Source organism: Ammospiza nelsoni, chromosome 6, assembly GCF_027579445.1.
Source record: "Ammospiza nelsoni isolate bAmmNel1 chromosome 6, bAmmNel1.pri, whole genome shotgun sequence".
Classification (NCBI taxonomy): domain Eukaryota; kingdom Metazoa; phylum Chordata; class Aves; order Passeriformes; family Passerellidae; genus Ammospiza; species Ammospiza nelsoni.
In genome coordinates, this window is record NC_080638.1 from 12,394,708 (window position 1) to 12,414,694 (window position 19,987).

At 58.9% G+C, this 19,987-nt stretch overlaps 4 protein-coding genes across 5 annotated transcripts; 2 read left to right on the plus strand and 2 right to left on the minus strand.

The window, feature by feature from the left end:
* LOC132074435 (aldehyde dehydrogenase family 3 member B1-like) lies at nucleotides 1-4,641 on the minus strand. The gene is made up of 10 exons (XM_059474260.1): nucleotides 4,484-4,641; nucleotides 4,193-4,355; nucleotides 3,398-3,508; nucleotides 3,188-3,308; nucleotides 2,972-3,057; nucleotides 2,684-2,765; nucleotides 2,089-2,475; nucleotides 1,734-1,900; nucleotides 1,456-1,555; nucleotides 1-269 (listed from the first exon to the last, which is right to left on the minus strand). Exons 1-10 carry the CDS (start codon nucleotides 4,582-4,584, stop codon nucleotides 76-78), a joined length of 1,512 nt encoding a protein of 503 aa, XP_059330243.1. The 5' UTR covers nucleotides 4,585-4,641; the 3' UTR covers nucleotides 1-75.
* Nucleotides 4,642-4,856: 215 nt separating this feature from the next.
* Nucleotides 4,857-13,971, minus strand: LOC132075120 (aldehyde dehydrogenase family 3 member B1-like). The gene is made up of 12 exons (XM_059475311.1): nucleotides 13,738-13,971; nucleotides 11,655-11,809; nucleotides 10,995-11,204; nucleotides 10,503-10,665; nucleotides 8,323-8,433; nucleotides 8,116-8,236; nucleotides 7,911-7,996; nucleotides 7,634-7,715; nucleotides 7,083-7,469; nucleotides 6,735-6,901; nucleotides 6,461-6,560; nucleotides 4,857-5,389 (listed from the first exon to the last, which is right to left on the minus strand). The coding sequence occupies exons 3-12, from the start codon at nucleotides 11,186-11,188 to the stop codon at nucleotides 5,196-5,198; spliced, it is 1,605 nt and encodes a 534-aa protein (XP_059331294.1). The 5' UTR covers nucleotides 11,189-11,204; nucleotides 11,655-11,809; nucleotides 13,738-13,971; the 3' UTR covers nucleotides 4,857-5,195.
* Nucleotides 12,532-16,005, plus strand: UNC93B1 (unc-93 homolog B1, TLR signaling regulator). Its single transcript, XM_059475310.1, has 12 exons — nucleotides 12,532-12,599; nucleotides 13,291-13,392; nucleotides 13,475-13,616; nucleotides 13,694-13,847; nucleotides 13,923-14,084; nucleotides 14,151-14,280; nucleotides 14,360-14,453; nucleotides 14,533-14,657; nucleotides 14,730-14,912; nucleotides 14,982-15,255; nucleotides 15,489-15,607; nucleotides 15,701-16,005. The coding sequence occupies exons 2-12, from the start codon at nucleotides 13,309-13,311 to the stop codon at nucleotides 15,965-15,967; spliced, it is 1,734 nt and encodes a 577-aa protein (XP_059331293.1). The 5' UTR covers nucleotides 12,532-12,599; nucleotides 13,291-13,308; the 3' UTR covers nucleotides 15,968-16,005.
* Nucleotides 16,006-16,661: 656 nt separating this feature from the next.
* Nucleotides 16,662-19,888, plus strand: MAX (MYC associated factor X). Of its 2 annotated transcripts, none has more exons than XM_059475315.1 (5): nucleotides 16,662-17,032; nucleotides 17,213-17,239; nucleotides 18,274-18,381; nucleotides 18,588-18,711; nucleotides 19,080-19,888. In XM_059475315.1, the coding sequence occupies exons 1-5, from the start codon at nucleotides 16,811-16,813 to the stop codon at nucleotides 19,262-19,264; spliced, it is 666 nt and encodes a 221-aa protein (XP_059331298.1). In that variant the 5' UTR covers nucleotides 16,662-16,810; the 3' UTR covers nucleotides 19,265-19,888. The 2 variants fall into 2 exon arrangements, with proteins under 2 accessions (XP_059331298.1, XP_059331297.1); XM_059475314.1 differs by having other exon boundaries at nucleotides 18,274-18,380; nucleotides 18,581-18,711.
* Nucleotides 19,889-19,987: the final 99 nt, after the last annotated feature.

Below are 19,987 nucleotides of genomic sequence, written 5' to 3' on the forward strand. Positions count from 1 at the left end.
TTGAGAAACACCTTTCATTGCACCTGAGCACCAAGACCAGCAACAAGAGATGTCCTGAGTGGGATGTGGAGACCCTCAGAGCAGGGTGCAGTCACTCACACGTGCCATCTTTAAAGCGGCCTGGATGATCCCGAATTTCCTCTGGCTGTAGGGGGGGTAGCGCGGGGCGTTGAGGGGCTCCTGGCCCATCCCGCGCTTCAGGCACCCACGGGGGTGGGAGAAGGTGTCAAAGCTGAACTTGCCGTGGTGCGTTCCCAGGCCACTGTTCCCTGCAATACACAGCAAAGCACCCCAGTGGGCAGCTGGATCTGGCTATCCTTTGGGTCAAAGAACCCAAAATTAAGCTCCCAGCTCTGTGAAAGCAGCACCAAGACTTCGTCCAGCTGCTTTCCAAGCCATGGATGAGCTTCCCAGGAATGTGACCCAAAGAGGATCACGAGGTGACCTAGTGCTCACCCAAGTGCATGTTTGGAGTGGGAAGATTAGGCTGGAAGGTGGAGAAATTCCCCAAAACTCTCTCATCAGTGGTTTTTACCATTTCAATTAACATGTTTAGCAACTGGATGGGTGTCACTGATGAGGTGATGGCAGCAGCAAGATGCTCCCACCAGATGAGCTTCCCTACCACAGAAATACCCTCCAAAAGTCATCCCATCCATGCTGGATCCAGCCGTGCTGCAAGGGGGCAAGACTGCAGGGGTGAAAGGCACAATGACCAAGGTGCCTTTGGCAAGGTGGGACTCAGCACCAGGGATGAATGTCAGGAGGTGGAAGCAGGCTGGCCAGGAACAAGCACAGGAAAGCCAGGCAGGCTGGCAAAAAATAACAAAATCCACACATGATTTAGTAACAGATGAGATAAAATGCCATGAGTCAGCCTGAGCCAGTCAGTCTTCCTGATAAAATGCTAATCATGGTTGGGGTGATGCCTTGGGTGCAGTTCCTCACACAGCAGCAGCCCCAGGATAAAGGGAAGTCACTGGCCAGCTGAGTGGGAAGAGAGGAAAAAAGGTGGAAAACAGGAGTGGAAAACAGGACCTGGTAGAGGAGATCATCCCATAAAAAGCAGGTGTCTCCATCATGGAATCCCAGGATAGTTTGGGTTGGAAAGGGCCTTAAAGATTATTCAGTTCCACCCCCCTGCTATGGGCATGAACACCTCCCACTAGACCAGGTTGCTTCAAGCTCTGATTCCCTGTGTGGTAATCCACATTTCCATGGATCCAGGGAACACAGAGCTTGGGATGGGGAGTATGGAGAGAAAGAACTTCAGGGTGCTCCATGGGTGTCCAGCAAAGCCCAGGAGCCCAAGGTGAAGCAAAGGGCTTCTGGAGGAGAATTTTCCTATGGACTACTGAGCCCTCTAGAGCTGAGAGTTCCTCCTGAGACCCCTCCTGACCATGGGTGGGATCACACCTGGCTCCCAGCAGCCAGGGTTGGGGATTTTGGACCTACCAATGCCTCCAAAGGGCAGTGAGGGCAGTGTCACATGCATCATAGTGTCATTGCCACAGAAGCCACCACTGCTTGTCCGCTCCAGGACCCGGTTCACCACCTGGGAGTGACATGAAGAACATGAGACATGGGTCTCCCACCCCATTCCACTAATTCCAAACACAATCCATACCCCCTGACTAGGGCTGTGTGCTGTAAGGGAAACACTTGGAGCACAAACATGGCTGGATACAGCTGCCAAGGAGCACAGGGCAGGTGTAGTCCTGGCTTGGATTTACCTTGTCATCTGAGGAGAAGGCATAGACAGCCAAGGGCCGCTCCCGGCTGTTGATGAAGTCAATGGCTTCATCCACGCTGGTGATGATGATGATGGGCAGGATGGGCCCAAAGATCTCCTCCTGCATGGCAGGGTCTGAGGGCTGCACATCCACCAGCACAGTGGGAGCTGCGGAGAGGAAACCTGACAGCATCAGCCATGCCCAGAGGTCGGAGATGGCACCTTGGTGATCCCCCAGGACACATCTCCTGTACCAAAGGCCACCTGCCCAAGCACCCAGTTCCCCTCATACTCTTCTCCAAACCTGGAATGTGCTCCATGCAAGGATGCAGATGTGAGTGACCCCCAAGCCTCACCGATGTAGCGCTCGGCCTCGTCCGTCTGTCCCCCGATGGCCACGCGCCCGCTGCCCAGCAGCCTCTGCACCCGCTGGAACTGCTTGTCACTCACAATGCGGCCAAAATCCGGGGATTCCCGGGGGTTGGGGCCATAGAAATCATTGATGGCCTTTTGCAGGGCTGGGAGCAGCTTCTCCTGCATCTCCAAGGTGCAGAGCAGGTAGTCGGGTGCGATGCAGGTCTGCCCCGCATTGAAGAAGCGGCCCCAGGCCACACGCCGCGCCACGTTGGTCACATCACAGGTGTCAGACACGTAGCAGGGGTTCTTGCCCCCCAGCTCCAGTGTCACCGGTGTCAGGTGCTTGGCAGCGGCTGTCATCACGATCCGCCCCACCGGGGGGCTGCCTGCGGGCAGGGAAAACATGGATTGAGGTGGGAATCCCACCAGCCATCACACGGCTCTGGGATGTGGCACTGGGTCCCACCAGACCTCAGATACACATCCCAGATCCTCCACCCAGTCACTGCCTTCTCAGCAGGGATGTCTGGAGGGAACCCGTCTTTCTCCTCACAAAACATCCAGGAGGGCTCTGCTCTGTCCCATGGGACGTACCAGTGAAGAAGATGTAGTCAAACTTGTTCTCCAGCAGCCTGGTGGTCTCCTGCACACCACCAGTCACCACAGCAAAGCAGTCCTGCAAGGAAATGAGAAAGGCCCCCCCCTTGTCACCAACTGTCCCCACCAGTAGCACCCTGGGAGGCTGGGACACCGGCTGGGCATGGAGGAAGGAAGTTGGGCAGTACATGAAACCGGAGATGGTGTGTGAGGCCAGCTCAGAGCACAGCTCTGTGTGTGCAGGGGTGCCCCAGCCATGCCACAGGGATGGGGAGAGTGTCCCACCTTGTCCAGGTAGCTGGGCAGCGCTTCTGCCACGAGTCTTTCTGTCTTCTTGGACACCTCAGAGGGTTTGATGATGGCACAGTTCCCTGGGGAAGACAGACAGGATGTTGGAGCTGTGACATGGTGACAGCCAGCCCCTCTATGGATGAAGTGCCCTCACTAGTGCTTGGCACTGCTGGGATCCTCTAGGCCAGGGGACTGGAAGTTTGGGCTCACCAGCAGCGATGGCCCCGATGAGGGGCACCAGGAAGAGGTGGATGGGGTAGTTCCAGGGCGCTATGATGAGCACCACCCCGTAGGGGTCCTTGCGGATGAAGGCAGAGTCCAGCTGCACCGCCTGTGGGACACCCACCACATCAGGTCCCACCCTGCACCAGCACCCCACCCAGCTCTGCCTCCCATCCTCGCTCTCCTCTTCCATCTCACCAGAATCCTGTCCACCTTCTCGTCCTTCATCCAGCGGGACAGGTTACTCAGGGTCTCATGGAGCTCGTTCTTGCACATAAGGATCTCAGATAATTCTGTTTCAAAGGGTGCCTGCAGACTCCAAGGATGCAACATGTGACCTTGGCATATCCTGCAGCTCTTATCCCAATGCTCCATAGTGTTTTGCCCAGGACTTGGGGACTGGAGCCCTCTACATCCCATGCTGGATTCAAATCTTTAAGGGCATTGAGCACCCCCTGTGTCTGCAACATTATGCTTTTAAGCACTGATTGCTTAAAAATAGGAAAAACTATGCAGATCCCATTCATCCAGACAACAGGAAGAATAGGGAGGGTGTCCAAAGAGACCAGGTTGGGGAAGAGAAGACAATGAGCCCTGTGTGGTATTGAGGCTCTGGCTGCAGAGCAAGGGGATCCGGGCTCAGGGAGTCACAGCCTGAGTGAGCCCCGTGGGAGGAAAGGGGGGGTGAGATCAGGTGAGAAGTTCAGGGCAGGGAGCAGGGACAGAAATCTGGGATTAATTTGCCCGGGGAAGAGGGAAACTGAGGCTGGTGAGTGTGGGAATGGTTATCCATGTCAAGGGGCTCCCCACCACACCCTCTGTCTATGGCAGAGCAAGGATGGACTTTGGTGTATGGTGACAGTGACATGCTTCATCCCAGTCTCCCAAATCCAGAGGCTGCAAGCCCGAGGCAGAGCTGGAGAACCCAATGAGGCTGTGGGAGCCCCTCAGCTCCTCTGGCCACCAAGTCCTCCTGTTCCTGTCCCCTCTCACCTTGCCCAAGTCAGAGGCAGTGGCATCCATGATCTGCTGCTTCTTGTCATCCAGGAAGTGTCCCAGAGCCTCCAGCTGGGCCACACGGTATTCCATGGGCCGAGTCTTCCCAGAGAGCCAGGATGCCCGCAGGTGGCTCACCAGCCCTGCATAGGGGTTCCTGCTGTGGGGACAGGGGTGTTAGAGGGATGCCAGCCCCATTCCAGCTCCTCAGAGCATGCAGGTGCCACTCCAGGGAGAGGATGGAGCACCAGGACCCCTCCTGCCACCCGTCTGTCCCTCCACTCTCACCTCAGGGCGTCACCATCCACACTCCCGTTCCCACCATTGCCCTCGGGGGCTCTCTTGGCCTCGCTCTCAGGAAGCTGCGGGAAGACAGTTCCAGTCTCCATGCTCCCACAGGTGCAGCGTGGGATGGTTGCACTGGGGTTACCAACCACAACTTCCCTCTTCTCAGCTAACAGGGTGGCTGCCAGCTTCCTGTCCTGCCCTTTGGATGCCTGTCCCTCCCCTTGGCTGCCTGCCCTGCCACACCTCCCTTCCAGCTACGATTGCTTGGGGCAGGGAACGCCCCCCAACCCTCCCAGCATCCCCCAGACCAGAGGAGGGAGGCACAAAGAGAGGCTGGGAGAGAGTTTGATGCAAAGTCTTTACTACAGGCAGAGTTACACGGAGCAAAGAGCAACAGCGAGGAGGGACAGAGGTTCATTCCAAAGGAAAAGTCCGTGTGAGGGGAGATGGGACTGATGGGAGCACTTCTCCAGCAGAAAGAGAAGTTTGGACTAAGAAAAAGATTTTGGTAATTTCATCTGTGTCCTGGAAAATGGTTTGGAGCAGAGGCCACAAAGGGTGCAGGAGAGGATGTCCATCCTGGCTGTCTGACATGCTCCAGCGAGGCAAAGGACACAGTGAGGAAGTGGGGAGTGTGATGAAGAGGGAGAGTGGGACAGTTCCAGTTCTTCCCGCTGACTCCGTGGCATCTCCAGAGCAGGGCATGGAAGCCTCAGAGCAGGGTGCAGGTGCCCCTGCGCTTCACCTCGAAGGTGGTCGTGAGGAGCCCCAACTTCTGCTGGGTGTAGGGCGGGTAGCGCGGGGTGTTGAGCGTCTCCAGCCCCATGTTCCGGTGCAGGCAGCCACGGTGGAGGGAGAAGGTGTCAAAGGTGAACTTCCCATGGTATTTTCCCAGGCCACTGTTCCCTGGAACACACAGGACAGGTCCATGCTCAGGATGGGACTCTGCTCCTGATGATGCCTTCTCCAAGCATCAAAATGAGGGAAAAAGACACCTACAGGATTTTCTGAGCAGCACAGACATGGTGGAGGAATTTCATTTTTCCAGTGCCTCCTCCATGTATATGGATGCTCAGTGCAGCCAATCTTGCTGCAGCTCAGCAGTTTGGAGGCCCCAGCATCTCCTTTTTACCCACCTCCATTTATCTACACAAGCTTTGCTGGGTTCTGCAAGTCTTGGTTTCACTCCATGATGCTCCACCGTCTCCCCACGGCTGGAGCTGTTCGACCCTCTTCCCGGAACTCTAAAAGCCTGGAGCCACATTGGCAACACCAGTTCTCCGAGTTCCTGTGGCTAGTTTAACTGGAGGTTAAGTGACTTCTCATGGAAGCTTTGGTGCCATCTCATCCCAATGACTTCAGCCCCTTCACCTGCTCTAAAATGGCTTTACCTAATAATTGAAGGTGGTTGGTCTGAATCATTCCCAATTAAGATAAGTTACGGAATGGGAAGTACAAAAAATTGTTCCCTGAGCCACAGGCAGGTGAAGAATTAATTGTCTGGGTGTTTCATTATGTCTGACTCAGGTGCCAGCCCCGACAGAGATGCTGAGCAAGGGCAGCATCAAATGAAGGGACTTATCCCAGAAATATTTTGGCAAGAAATCAAGCCATACAGAAGTATTCTGGGAAACAACATTCCTGTATTCCTGTATCCCTGGACTGTGCTGCACCCACAGCCCAGGGCTAAGCAGCCTCACTTTTCACCTGACAAAGCAAAAATTGGTGCCTCTGGAGACCAAAAATTTCTTCTTCTCCAAGATCCTGTAAGAGGTTCTCCAGGTTTTCATAAGCACTTTGTTCCTACTATTTTGTCCTAAAAGTTGGAATGGAGGTACAACCTGGCTCTTGAGGGACATTAAGGGATCCAGCCCAGAACCACACTGGCTGCAGGAAGAAACTCCCATTCCTCACCGTGGCTAGGGCCACGGATCACACCTGGCTCCCAATGGCCAGGACTGGGGATTCTGGACCTACCAACGCCTCCGAAGGGCAGCGAGGTCAGTGTCACATGCATCAGGGTGTCGTTGCCACAGAAGCCTCCACTGCTCGTCCGCTCCAGGACCTGGTTCACGATCTGGGAGGCAGCAGAGAAGGTAGATGAGGGGCTTGCACTTGGCAAACATTACCCACTTTACCCAACAGATGTTCCCAGTGTATCGGGGCTCTAAAGACCCTTCAGAGCACGTCCTGGGGCTCGTGGAGGAGGTGCCTTACTTCCCTCCCCACTTTTTCTGCTCCACAGACACACCTTGCTGTCGCAGGAGAAGGCGTAGAGGGCCAATGGCCGTGGCCGTGCGTTGATGAAGTCAATGGCTTCATCCATGTTGGCGATGACAACGATGGGCAGGATGGGCCCAAAGACCTCCTCCTGCATGGCAGGGTCTGAGGGCAGCACATCTGCCAGCACCGTGGGAGCTGCAGAGAGGAAACCCAGACAGCATCAGCCAGGCACAGAGGTCGGAGATGAAACCTCCCCTCAGGACCCATTTTTAAGCACCCCTAAAACTCTTTTCCCTCTAGAGCCTCCCCTCTGTGTGCAGACCCCCTGAAAACCCCCAATGTGCTCACCAAGATGTGAGTGACCCCCAAGCCTCACCGATGTAGCGCTCGGCCTCGTCCGTCTGTCCCCCGATGGCCACGCGCCCACTGCCCAGCAGCACCCGCAGGCGCTGGAACTGCTTGTCACTCACAATGCGGCCAAAATCCGGGGATTCCCGGGGGTTGGGGCCGAAAAACTCGGTGATGGCCTCACGCAGGGCGGGCATGAGCTTCTCCTGCATCTCCAAGGTGCAGAGCAGGTAGTCAGGTGCGATGCAGGTCTGCCCCGCATTGAAGAAGCGGCCCCAGGCCACACGCCGCGCCACGTTGGTCACATCACAGGTGTCAGACACGTAGCAGGGGTTCTTGCCCCCCAGCTCCAGTGTCACCGGTGTCAGGTGCTTGGCAGCGGCTGTCATCACGATCCGCCCCACCGGGGGGCTGCCTGCGGGCAGGGAAAACATGGATTGAGGTGGGAATCCCACCAGCCATCACACGGCTCTGGGATGTGGCACTGGGTCCCACCAGACCTCGGATACACATCCCAGATCTTCCAACAGATCCTGGCACCACATCCAGGAGGGCTCTGCTCTGTCCCATGGGACGTACCAGTGAAGAAGATGTAGTCAAACTTGTTCTCCAGCAGCCTGGTGGTCTCTGGCACGCCACCAGTCACCACAGCAAAGCAGTCCTGCAGGGAAACAGAAAACATCCCCTTGTGTCACAATGTGTCCCCACCAATAGCATCCCAGGAAGCTGGGACATTGGCTGAGGACGGAGGAAGGAGGTTCTGCACATAGATGATGTGTGGGGATGGTATGTGTGAGGCAGGGTTGGGAACACCATGGTCGAGGAACAACAGACAAGGACAAGAAGGGCTTCTCACACTGTCCAGGTAACAGCTCAGCGTTTCAGCAACGAGTCTCTCTGTGTTCTTGGAGATCTCCGAGGGTTTGATGATGGCACAGTTCCCTGAAGGCAGATGAACAGGATGTCAACACAGTGACATGTTGACAGCCACCCCTTCTGGGCACGAGACCCCTGAGGAGACCCTGGCACTTCCAGGCCAGGGGACTGAAGTTTGGGCTCACCAGCAGCGATGGCCCCAATGAGGGGCACCAGGAAGAGGTGGATGGGGTAGTTCCAGGGCGCTATGATGAGCACCACCCCATAGGGGTCCTTGCGGATGAAGGCAGAGTCCAGCTGCATCACCTTCAAGGAAGAACATGGCCTCAGCACTGCCTTCCTCACCAGCAATCCTCTCCCCCACTTCCCTTTCCCCAGAGCTTCCTTCTTACCAGGTTCTTGTCCACGTGCTCATCCTTCATCCAGCTGCACAGGTTGTTGAGGGTGACATTGAGCTCATTCTTGCAGAGGAGGATCTCGCTGAAGAAAGCTTCAAAGGATGGCTGGGGACAGACATCATGGAAGTGCCACCACATCACTGACCCCATCATTGACCCTGTCACCCTAACACAGACCCCATTACCCCAACACCAACCCCATCACCCCAGGAGGCATCTCTCCCCTCTTCCAAACATGAACAGCAGGAGGATCTCTTCAGCAGAAGTTTCCATCACCTCCTGTAACTCGAAGGAAATATCAGTGACCCAGAAATTTTATTAAAATGGTTACTTGGCCAGAAGGAAAAAAAACCCCAAAATTTAAAATTTTCATGCTATTTGCTAAATTCCTGAGCTCAGCACTGTGAACTGGCAACAGAATCCTGAGCCAAAGCAATGTCACCAAAGCTCCTGAAGAGTTGGTCCTGGTGGAAGGCATCCTTCCCACTTGGATATTCAAGCAGGAAGCAAAGCCCTAACCTCCCTTCCACTGCCTGTGGACTAAAGCTGCACTTTTAGTCTTAAATTTAGTCAAAGTCTTAAGACCTTGACTAAAGGGAAGTAATAAAAACCACAGCTTAATTAAAGCCCTTGTGATGGAGAAGTGGGTCCTCTTGATAGTTGCGGAGCACAGATTGGGACCATATCATCCTTGCAGGAGAAGTGTAAAGACACCAGGGATAGCCCAGCAGGCTCAGAGGAGCCCCTTCATGACCTGGGGAGCAGGGGGAGCAAAGCTCCTGTGCTGTGACATCGTATTTTGGACTCCTCCAACCCAAAATCATCCCTGGATTGGAGTCTTCCTCCCATCTCCACACCACTTTGGGGTTGGGAAGGCTGATTGCTGATTCCCAGGATCTTCCACCACCAAGAGACCTTCAGGTCCCCAAAAGGCAGCTGCCAGGAGTTGCAAGAATCCTCTTGAAGGCAAGAGCTCAGGAGGCACGTGAGGTAATGGAGTGAAGCAACGGGGCCATTCTCAACCCATGATGATGATGGCATCACCAGGATAAGGAAGATGATGGTTCATTAGGAATTTTGATGGGATACAAAGGTTGTGAGATAGGACATTAAGTCTGAGGTCATCCCAGTGCCACCAATCATCAGTACCAGAGAGGAACTGGCACTGATGGAGGTGAGACACCACCTCAGCTACGTAAGAGCAGGTGAAGTGTCCATCTAGCTATGAGGGCCCGGCTGCATAACCAGCTCATTACTGGACAACCGGATCTAATTAGGAGTAATTAGGAAAGATGATGGACACACTCAGAGCACTGATGCCTATCAAGGCCTGGCTGAAGGAGAAGGCCTCGCCTCCAACAAACAAGGCAATTATGAGCCTTGGGAGATGGCAGGACAGGGAAAGACATTGCTGAGGGCATGGACACTTCACTGATGCCGAACAAAGAGGTGAGGATTATATAATGGAATCCTGGAATGGTTTGGGTTGGAAGGGACCTTGAAGCTCATCCAATTCTGCCCCATCATGGGCAGGGACACCTTCCACTAGCCCAGGTTGCTCCAAGCCCCATCCAACCCGGCCTTGAACACTTCCAGAGATGATGAGCTGCGACCACTAGAATTATCCATAGTGTGGATGCTCCCACTTCTCCAGCAGATCATCCAGAAGCTCCTGGCATGCCACAACACCCCGAGCCATATCCAGAGCCCTGCCCATGCCACCGTGCCAGTGAAACCAGTCCCTTGGAGGCCCTGGCAGGAATGTGCAGTGCCAGCACATTGCACAATGCCAGTAATCCTGGGCGTGCCGGGCTGGCCAGGAGCACCCCAGGATGTCACCCTTGTGGAGGTCACGTGGACCCCCAGGATGCAGACCAGAGTGTGAAACGCCTCCACCTCAGACAGTCACCGAGAGGCCAACAGAGCCTTTGCCTGGTTTCAGAGCACCAGGGATGGGATCAACAGCACAGTCCCTCCACTATCCCTGGATCTGCAGGGATCCAGCACTTAGAGATGCACCACCCTGGGAGGACATCAAGGGGGAATCAGGACCCCAAGAAAGCGACACCACCCCTCTGCTCAGACCCTCACAAGGATCCAACACCCAGACAAGGGAGTAATGAAGGACTTGAAAGATGTGATGCCAGTAGCCCCCAATTCCCAGCCCCTCTTACCTTGCCCATATCCAATTCAGTGGCTTCCAGAATCTCCTGCTTCTTGTCATCCAGGAAGCGTCCCAGAGCCTCCAGCTGTGCCACACGATATTCCATGGGCCGAGTCTTCCCTGAGAGCCAGGATGCCCGCAGGTGGCTCACCAGCCCTGCATAGGGGTTCCCACTGTAGGGACGAGGGTGTTAGAGGGGACCCAGCTCCACTCTACCTTCATGTCATCCCAGATCCATGTTATCCCATTCCAGCATCAAACGGGACCCCACATTCCCTGAGGACAGTGCAGGGAGTCTGCACACACCGATCTCCATTGCTGCTGGGAGCAGCCAACACAGCACCATTCCCTGCAGATCCTGTCTTCTCCCTTGGGCCATGCTGGGACATGGTGGCTCACAGACCTCAGACTTTTCCCCCAGCACTAACCCGGGGTCCCCTTTGCCCTGGCTTGCCCTGCCCACCTCCCTGTCTCCCTCCTGCCCCCAGCCCCTCGCTCTCACCACGGAGTGCTGCAGACCATTGGCACTGGCCCCTTCCCGATCCCGCTGCTTCCACTGCACCCAGCAGCTTTCCCAGGCTCTTTGCCAGGATCACTGCCCGTGGTGCTGCACTTGCCATAGCCCAGGAGCTGCTGCTTGGGGGGCTCAAGGGGCTGCTGCTTGCCAAGCTGTTGGAAAGAGCTGCCAGTCTCCATGGAGAGCGTGGTGGCCCTGGGGAGAGAGAGACACTGCGTGGGTTATGCCAGGATGGAAGTGCTGGAGATGCCGGCTCGATCCCAAGAGGAGTCACCCGCGGCACCTTTGAAGAGCAGCTTGGTGCTCGGGGCCGTCCTGGTTGTGGGGTGACTCAGCCCAGAGCAGCTGCCAGAGGCCCTGAGAGATGCCTGGGATTCCCGGGATAATCGCCATCCTCTGGACACTGACCTGCCCAGGTTGCCCTGCTGATTTAGGGTCACCTATGGGGACCTCAGGGACAAGACACCCCCAAACCTGGGGGGCAGAGCTGCAGCCCCCCATCTGTCACTCTCTCCCTCTCCATGCCCAGACACCCACCCTTCCTCGAGGAAACAACCCCTGTGCCCCACAGCCCCCACCAGCATGGGGGGTGTCACAGGGGTGCCATGCAGGGAGTGCCAGCTTTGGGGACCCCGCAGTGCTTACCTGGGAGCTCTTGTGGAACTTGGAGGAGCGCGAGGCCAGGCAGGCACTGCTGAGGCTCAGGGTGGGGGTCCCTAAATGCTGTGGGGCTGGGCCCCATGGCCAGGGGCGGGAAGGACTGGGCCCCGCCTCCGTGGGGCTGGCAGTGGGGACAAGCTCTGGGATGGGATAGAATGGAATGGGACCTCCCCCTTGGGATGGTGGAACTCGAATGGCCACCTCACCACCACCATGAACCTTGACCCATTTGGACCCCACAGAGACCCTTCATCCTGCTCCCATGACGACCCTGACCCATGGGGCTCCCACAGACACCCCTCATCCTGCTCCATGACGACCTTGATCCATGGGGTTCCCACAGACACCCCTCATCCTGGTCCCACGACCACCCTGACCCATGGGGGTCCCACAGACACGCCTCATCCCGTTTCCCAAGGGTTTCATGACCAATAGACTCCACTCATCCTGCTCCCAGGAAGGGCCCTTTGCCCCAGCACCCCAGGGTGGCTCCCATTGCCTGGGGTGTGGGGGTCCCTCAGGATGGGTGTTGCCCCTGCCCCACTGCCATGACCCTTCTGGGGCTGTTCCGTGTGTATCCCCCCGATCCTGCAGAAACCAGCACCCTCCCAAGAGTCCCATCCCAAGAATCCCCCGCTACCGGCTGGGCCAGATCCTGCCCCGGAGATGTCAGTCACCCCGTCCGCCCTGCCCAGCAGTGCCCTCGCCCTGCCCCGGGGCACCCCGCCGTGCCACGCACCCGGGCACCCTCTCAGCCCAGCTCTGGGGTGACACCAGGACAGACACGTGCCCTACACCCCCCGACTGGGGTGTCCCCCCGCCCAGGCACTCTGGCACACCCCCAGGACCGGGAAGGGGAAGCGAAAGCAGCAGGGCACAGCACCCAGTGCCACGGGCACCCCGAGGAGGCAGCACCCACCCCGAGGCCTGGTGGGAGCGCTGGGGAGGCGGGGGGGTCACAGGGAAGCGGAAGGGGGTAGGGCTGGGGGGCTGCGCGATGGGGGAGCAGTGGGGGCTGCGCGGGGGTCAGGGTGCTGTGCGGGTTGGGCGTCAGGAGCGCTGCAGAGGCCGGGGTGCTGAGAAAAGCCGCGGGTGGGGGGCACTGAGGAGGGCGGGCAGGGACCGGAGGGGGTCCGGGAGCGGAGGGGAGGGTCCGGGAACGGCCCCTTTAACCACCTCCGTCCCGCCCGTGCGAATCGAAAGAGGAAGAAGCTCCCGCCCCGCCCCGAGAAGCTCCGGCACGGGCAAGCAGGGCTGGGGTCGGTGTGACGGGGCCGGGGGGCTGTGAGGAGGCTGGGGGTGCTGAGCCCAGAGGTGCAGTTCTGGGCAGTGCAAAGCTGGGTAGGGGGCACGGGATTCAGGGGTGCAGGATCTGAAGGTGTAGGGGTGCAGAACACAGGGGTGCAACCATGAGTGCATGTTCGGGGGGTACAGAGCACAGAGGTTCAGGGCTTGGGGATGCCATGTACATGGGTACACGGTGCTGGATGTAGGGGTACAAGGGCTGGGGCTGCTGGACATGAGGGTGCAGGGTCTGTGTGTGCAGGTCACAGAGATGCAAAACATATGGGTGCAAGACTTGGGGTACCAACAGGGTCCCTTCCACCCTGACACCATCCAGGGCTCTCCAGAAGCACTAATGGAGAAGGACATCAACGGCTGCCAGGATGGGGCCAAGACAGAGCCAAGCACCAGGCTGGGCACCGAGGGGACAGAGACACAGGTGAGACCAGGGGAACACCCGTGGTGAGGAAGCAGGTGTGTGGTGGCCATCCCCGAGTGGTGACAGCTGCAATCACCCACAGCTGGACGATTTTGTGGGTCCTCACCCTGACTACAATGAGGAGGAAGAAGAGCAGAAGTACTTTCGCCGCAAACGCCTCGGTGTCATCAAGAATGTGGTGGCTGCCAGCCTGGCTGGCACCCTCACTTACAGCGTCTACCTGGGTATGGGACCTCCCAGGGACCCCCAGAACAACTCGGGGTGTTCAGGGCATGGGGTGACCCCCCCTGGACCCCCCCAGGTCTGCTGCAGATGCAGCTGATCCTTCACTATGACGAGACCTACCGGGAGGTGAAGTACAGCAATATCCGGTTGGAGGACATCGACCGCAAGGTGCTGATGGGCATCAACGTCACACCCGTGGCAGCGCTGCTCTACACACCCATCCTCATCAGGTACGGCCCCGCCACGCTCCCGGCCAGCATGGATCACTGGCATGGCACCCACACTTCCTCTCCTTGCCCTGGCAGGTTTTTTGGCACCAAGTGGGCCATGTTCCTGGCAATTGGCATCTACGCTCTCTTCGTCTCCAGCAACTACTGGGAGCGCTACTACACGCTGGTGCCCTCTGCAGTGGCCATTGGCATGGTGATCGTGCCCCTCTGGGCCTCCATGGGCACCTACATCATGCGGTAGTACTGGGGGGCAGGGTGGGTGGGGCATGCATGGGGTGCCAGCTGACCCAATGCCCCACGCAGGATGGCCCAGAAGTACTATGAGTACATTAACTACAAGGAGGAGCAGGAGAAGGAGAAGCAGCGGGCACCACGGGACGCCTGCAATGCCTACATCATCGTCTTCCAGACCATCTTCTACTCCTGCTTCCACGTGAGCCCCGGCGGGGTGGCTGGGATGGGCAGGGAACCACACCAGCAGCACTGAGCATGCAACCCTCTACATCCTGTAGTTGAGCTTCGTCTGCGCTCAGATGCCCATGGTCTTCTTCCTCAACAACTACCTCTACCAACTCAACCACACGCTCTTTGCAGTGAGGCACTGCGGTGAGGCTGCGGGTGGGGCGCGGGGCGGCACCGGGAGCCCCCCGGTTGGGATTAACCACGGCCTGTGCCCCACTGGCAGGGACCCTGAGCCACGGCACGCTGCCTGGTTTCAACAAGACGGTGCTGCAGAGCCTTCCCCGCAGCGTCAACCTCATCATCGTGGAGAGCGCCTTGATGGCCGCCGCCTTCCTCGCCATGCTGGTGGTGAGTGCCGGGGCGGGAGGGGACAGGGATGGGCTGGATGATGGCAGGACCTCACCTGCTGGCACTCTGCAGGTGCTGGTGCTGTGTGGCGCGGCGTACCGGCCCATGGAGGAGATCGACATGCGCAGCATCGGCTGGGGCAACATCTTCCAGCTGCCCTTCAAGCACATGCGGGACTATCGCCTGCGGCACCTCTTCCCACTGTTCATCTACAGCGGCTTCGAGGTGCTCTTTGTCTGCACGGGATTTTCCCTGGTAGGATCTGTGACGGGGTGGGAGGTGATGGAGCGGGGACAGGTGACGCTGAGCCCGTGCTCGCTGCAGAACTACGGCGTGTGCGCCCTCGGGCTGGAGAGGCTGGCGTATCTGCTCATGGCCTACGGCTTCTCCGCCTCGGTGTGCTCCAGCCTGGCCCTGTGCATGCTGCGCCTGCGCCGGCACATCCCACTGCTGGCTGGAGCCCTGATCCACACTGTGCTCCTGGTGACGCTCTTCTGCTGGGCGCCGGAGCCCCGGTACCTGGCGCAGGCACCGCTGCTCTACAGCATTGCCGCGCTCTGGGGCACCGGCAGCGCCCTCAACAAGACCGGAATCAGCAGTGAGTAGTGGGAAGGTCCTCAAACAGCCTCTGTTGTCCCCAAAACGCCTTGGTGGTCCCCAAAACAGCCTGGGTTGTCCCAGGTTCTTCCACACATTCTCTCCTCATGTCCCCTGGCACCACGAGTTTGTGGCCTCAGTCCTTGGATCCGCAGGACAGACTCACTGTGATCGTCCCCCATGCCAAGGGGACATGGCACAGGAAGGGGACACTGATTCCAGTCTCTGCCACAGTCCTCCTAGGGATGTTGTACAAGAAAAAGGAGCGCCAAGACTTCATCTTCACCATCTACCACTGGTGGCAGGCCCTGGCTATCTTCGCCGTCTACCTGTGGTCGGGGCTGCCCATGAAGGTAAGTCCCAGATATGCCCCAGCCCACTCTGAGAGATTCCAGGCTTTTTGGGGACACACCCCCACGACAATCCCAAAACTCCATGTGCCTCAGGCCAAGCTGTCCATCATGCTGCTGACGCTGGTGGTGGCGGTGGGGACATACCTGTGGATGGAGCGGAAGGTGGCGTGGAACATGGAAGTGCGGCTGCCCCGCATCCCACGCCCACGCCACAAAACACGTGGATACCGCTACCTGGAGGACAACTCAGATGAGACTGGCTCTGACGGTGACGGGGACAAGGAGGATGATGACAGGCACCCAACTGAGGCCACCAGGGAGGACGAGCTGCCAAAAGAGGACGGGGAGCTGCTGGGATAGGGAGAGCCTGTCCTGGGCCTGCTCTTGGTACCTGAGGGGGTTCCACAGCTCCCCCCAGGTGGGCCCAAAATTCTGCAAACCCCCTCAGGTCAGGCTTGCAGCCCCCCAAGCTAAGCCTAAAGCCCCCAAGCAGCCCAGATCCCCCCACATTGGCTGAAGGACCCCCACTGGCCCACGGATCCCCTAGGTCAGGTCCGGAGCCTCCAGGTTGATCTACAGCCCCCAGATTATGGTACAGCCCCCAGGCAGGCCCATAGCCCCCCAAATTATGGTGTAATTGCTCAGGTCAGACCTGCAGGCCCCCATGCCAGCCCCAGAACTCCCACACACAAATCGACAGCCCCTCATACAAGGCTCACGCCCCCCAGGCAGATCCACAGCTCCCCAAATTTGGCCAAAGCCCTCCCCAGGTGAGGCCCACAGACCCCTGAGCAGATGCACATTCCCTCTAGCAAGGCTTGCAGCCCCCCACAATGTCCTGCAGACCCCAGGCAGACCCCCAGCCCTCCCGTATTAGCCCATTAGCTTCCAGACCCCGCAGGGCTACCCTGGAGCCCCCAGGCAGATCGACCCCCTCCCAAACTGGCCCACAGCCCTTCAGACCAAACCCACACACGCCCCAGGCAGACCCTGCAGCCCCCCTAGGTTGTTCCGGAGCCCTTCTAGCTCAGTCTGCAGCCCCCCAGGCCTTCCCAACCTATCCCATCCCCATTTTCCTTCAATAAACCCCCTCCCTCCGTGCCCTTAGCCCTCACCGCCTCCATCCTCCGGCCGCGCACCCTTAGCGTCCCCTACCCGAAGCGGAGACTACAGCTCCCGGTGTGCCCCGCGCTGCCCCGCGCGATGCACGCCGGGAGTTGTAGTCCCCGCCACGTGGAAGACGCCTCCATCTCCCCACTCAAACCACAACTCCCGCAACCGTTCGCGTCGCCCGGCGCCATCATTGCCCCCCCGACTTCCGCGCATGCGCGGTGCGGGCTGTTGTTGTGGCGGCGCGGCCCGGCCCGCGGCTTCACCCGGGCGGGAGCGATGAGCGACAACGATGACATCGAGGTGGAGAGCGACGTGAGTTGGGCCCCCAACCCCGAGACAATCCCTGGGATAACCACCCGTGGCTCTTCCCTACCTCAGGAGCTCTGAGAATGTGGTAATGTTTGGTTTGTGTGTGTTCTTCCTTCATATGGCGGCGCCCCCCCCCCCACCATCTTCTTCCTCTTCCTCCTCGCCCGGGTCGGGGCTCCTCAGGAGGAGCAGCCGAGGTTTCAGTCCGCGGTAGGTCGCTGGGGGCCGCCCCGCGGCGCCCCCGGGATCGGGAGCACGTGGGCGGGGGTGTGAGGGGGGCGGGATTTGGGGAGGGGGTGACATGGAAGGGGACGGGGGGAACGGGGATCCTGCGGGAGATGGGGGTGTTGGGCGTGTCCTGTGGGGATCGGGGTGTTGGGGGGACATCAGTGGGATTGGGGCTGCTGACGGGGACACCAGTGGGGTTGGGGAACACACCTTTGGGGCTGGGGTCTTCTGGGGGGGGGGCTGTGACATGGAGAGGGATCTGTGGGGATGGGGGCCTTGAGGGAGAAACCTGGGCTTGGGGGGGTGTCCTGTGGCGATGGGATTCTTGGAATGGGGGGACACCAGTAGGGCTGGGGGGCTTTTGGGGAGGAGGGTTGGGCTTGGGGAGGTGACACCTCTGGGCTGGGTGGTCTTATTTGGCTTGGGGGCTGTGACACAGAAGGGGATCTACGGAGTCATGTCTTTTGGGGGGGCAGCTGGGTTTGGGGGTGTCCTGGGGGGCTGGGGGTCCTATGGGGGGGGGGACACCAGTGAGGCTTGAGGTTATGTGGAAGAGGATCCGGGGCTCTTTAGGGGAGGGGGAGTGGGAGGTTTCTGGGGGAAGGGGGGTGTTCGGGGGGCGTTACGTGTGGGCCCGAGTCATTTGGGGGGTGGGGCTACGTTTGGGGGGCACAGGGGGAACAACACCAGGGGTGGACAGAGGGCATGGGGGAGTTGTGCCTGGTTGGTTGGGGGGCAGGGGAGGAGGTGACCTGGGGAGGAGGTGACGGTGTTCCAGGGGGAAAGTGCTGTACCCCCCGCCCCGGGGCCGGAGCTGCCCCGGCAGCAGGAAGCTGGGGAAACCGAAAGCACCGGGAGCCGCCTCCTTCCCACGCCCTCGCGGCCCAGCCGGAGGCGTCACAGCCACGGAGCCGCCCTGGAGGCTCAGCTGAGCTCCCACAGCGATTCCCAGAGGGAATTTTGGGGGTGCACGTGGTGGCCTCCTCCCGGTGCCACCCCTGTGCCCCCCATCCCAGGCCGACAAACGGGCTCATCACAATGCGCTGGAGCGCAAGCGCAGGGACCACATCAAGGACAGCTTCCACAGCCTGCGGGACTCCGTGCCCTCGCTCCAAGGAGAGAAGGTGAGTTTATGGAGCGTGCTGGGGGCAGGGACAGCACCCACCTGTGGTCTAGGCTCCTCGATTTGGGACAATCCCTAGGCTCTCTTGTGCCATAGGAGTCCCCAGTGAGGACCAGAGCCAGGGTGGGATGAGGCAGGTAAAATTCCAGTTTTCCCCCCTGGACTAGGTCTTTATCTTGCCTCTGGCTTTTCCCACTATTGCAACAGGCATCCCGGGCCCAAATCCTGGACAAAGCCACAGAGTACATCCAGTACATGCGCCGGAAAAACCACACACACCAGCAGGACATCGACGACCTCAAGCGGCAGAATGCGCTGCTGGAGCAGCAAGGTGGTAGCTGAGATCTGGCTGGAGATGGGGGCTGGCAGGGTCTGAGATCCAGGAGCTGGGGCCTGGCAGGCCTTGGGAGCCAGGAGAATTTGGGATCTAAGATCCAGTGGGAGCTGGGGTCTGGTAAGAGATATGATCCATCAGAATTCAAGATCTGGTGGAAGCTGAGATCCACTGGGAGTTGGGATCTGGTGGGAGCTGAGGTCTGGCAGGACCAGAGTTTGGTAGGGTGCAGAATTCAGTGGGAGCTGGGGTCTGGCAGGATCTGGGGTCCAGAAGAGTTTGGGATCCGGTGGGAGCTGGGGCATGTCGGGAGCTGGGCTGCAGGCAGGGCCAGGCCCGGGGTGACACAGTGCTGTCCCTCACAGTGCGTGCGCTGGAGAAGGCCCGAGCCAGCGCCCAGCTCCAGGCCAGCTATCCCGCAGACAACAGCCTCTACACCAACCCCAAGGGCAGTGCCATCTCCGCCTTCGACGGTGGCTCCGACTCCAGCTCCGACTCGGAGCCCGAGGAGCCGCAGAACAGGAAGAAGCTGCGCATGGAGGCCAGTTAGGCCCCTCCGCCGCCCTCCGGCCCGCGGCAGGACTCGCTCCCTCCGCTCCTAGAAGCTCTTGGACTGCAGCTTCCCAGCCCTCCCCGGCCCCTTCCCTGCTCCCACCGCGCCGGCCCCGGGGGGAGCCGGCCAGGCCGAGCAGAAAGACTTGGGGGGGTCAGGGAGACTCCCCCGCCAACTCCCCTCCGCTAGCGACCCCCCTCCCCTTCCCTCCTGGTTTTATAGGAGCATTTCTATTTATACCCGGGGACCAGTGCAGTCCAGAATGGGGAGGAGCCAGGCAGCCCCCCCCAAAAAGGAGCAAGCACTGGGGGGGGGATCTCCCTATTTATTTTCTCCGTGTGCTACTCCACCTGCCCGAGTCGGCGGAGCACAGAGCCAGGCTTGGGGGCTCCTTCCCCCCCTCCTCCTCCTCCTTCCCTCCCTTGACCCTTCCCAACCTCCGTGGCATTTTCCAAACTCCAGTGGCCCGTCCCCGCCCCGTAGGTGCCCCTTTTCCCCCCATTTTGATGCCATTCCATGGATCTAAGGTATGTTGTACATACTGCCCAGAGTTGTCTTGCAAGTTAAGGCTTCCCTTTACTATAAGACTATAAATAATAAACAAAAAAAGGCAAAATTCCACTTATTTTATCCTCCCCCGTGGTTACCGTGTGTTCTTGGAATGGGGGAAGTTGGTGCCACCAGATCCAGACGTGGCATCACCTCCTGCCCCGCATCCCC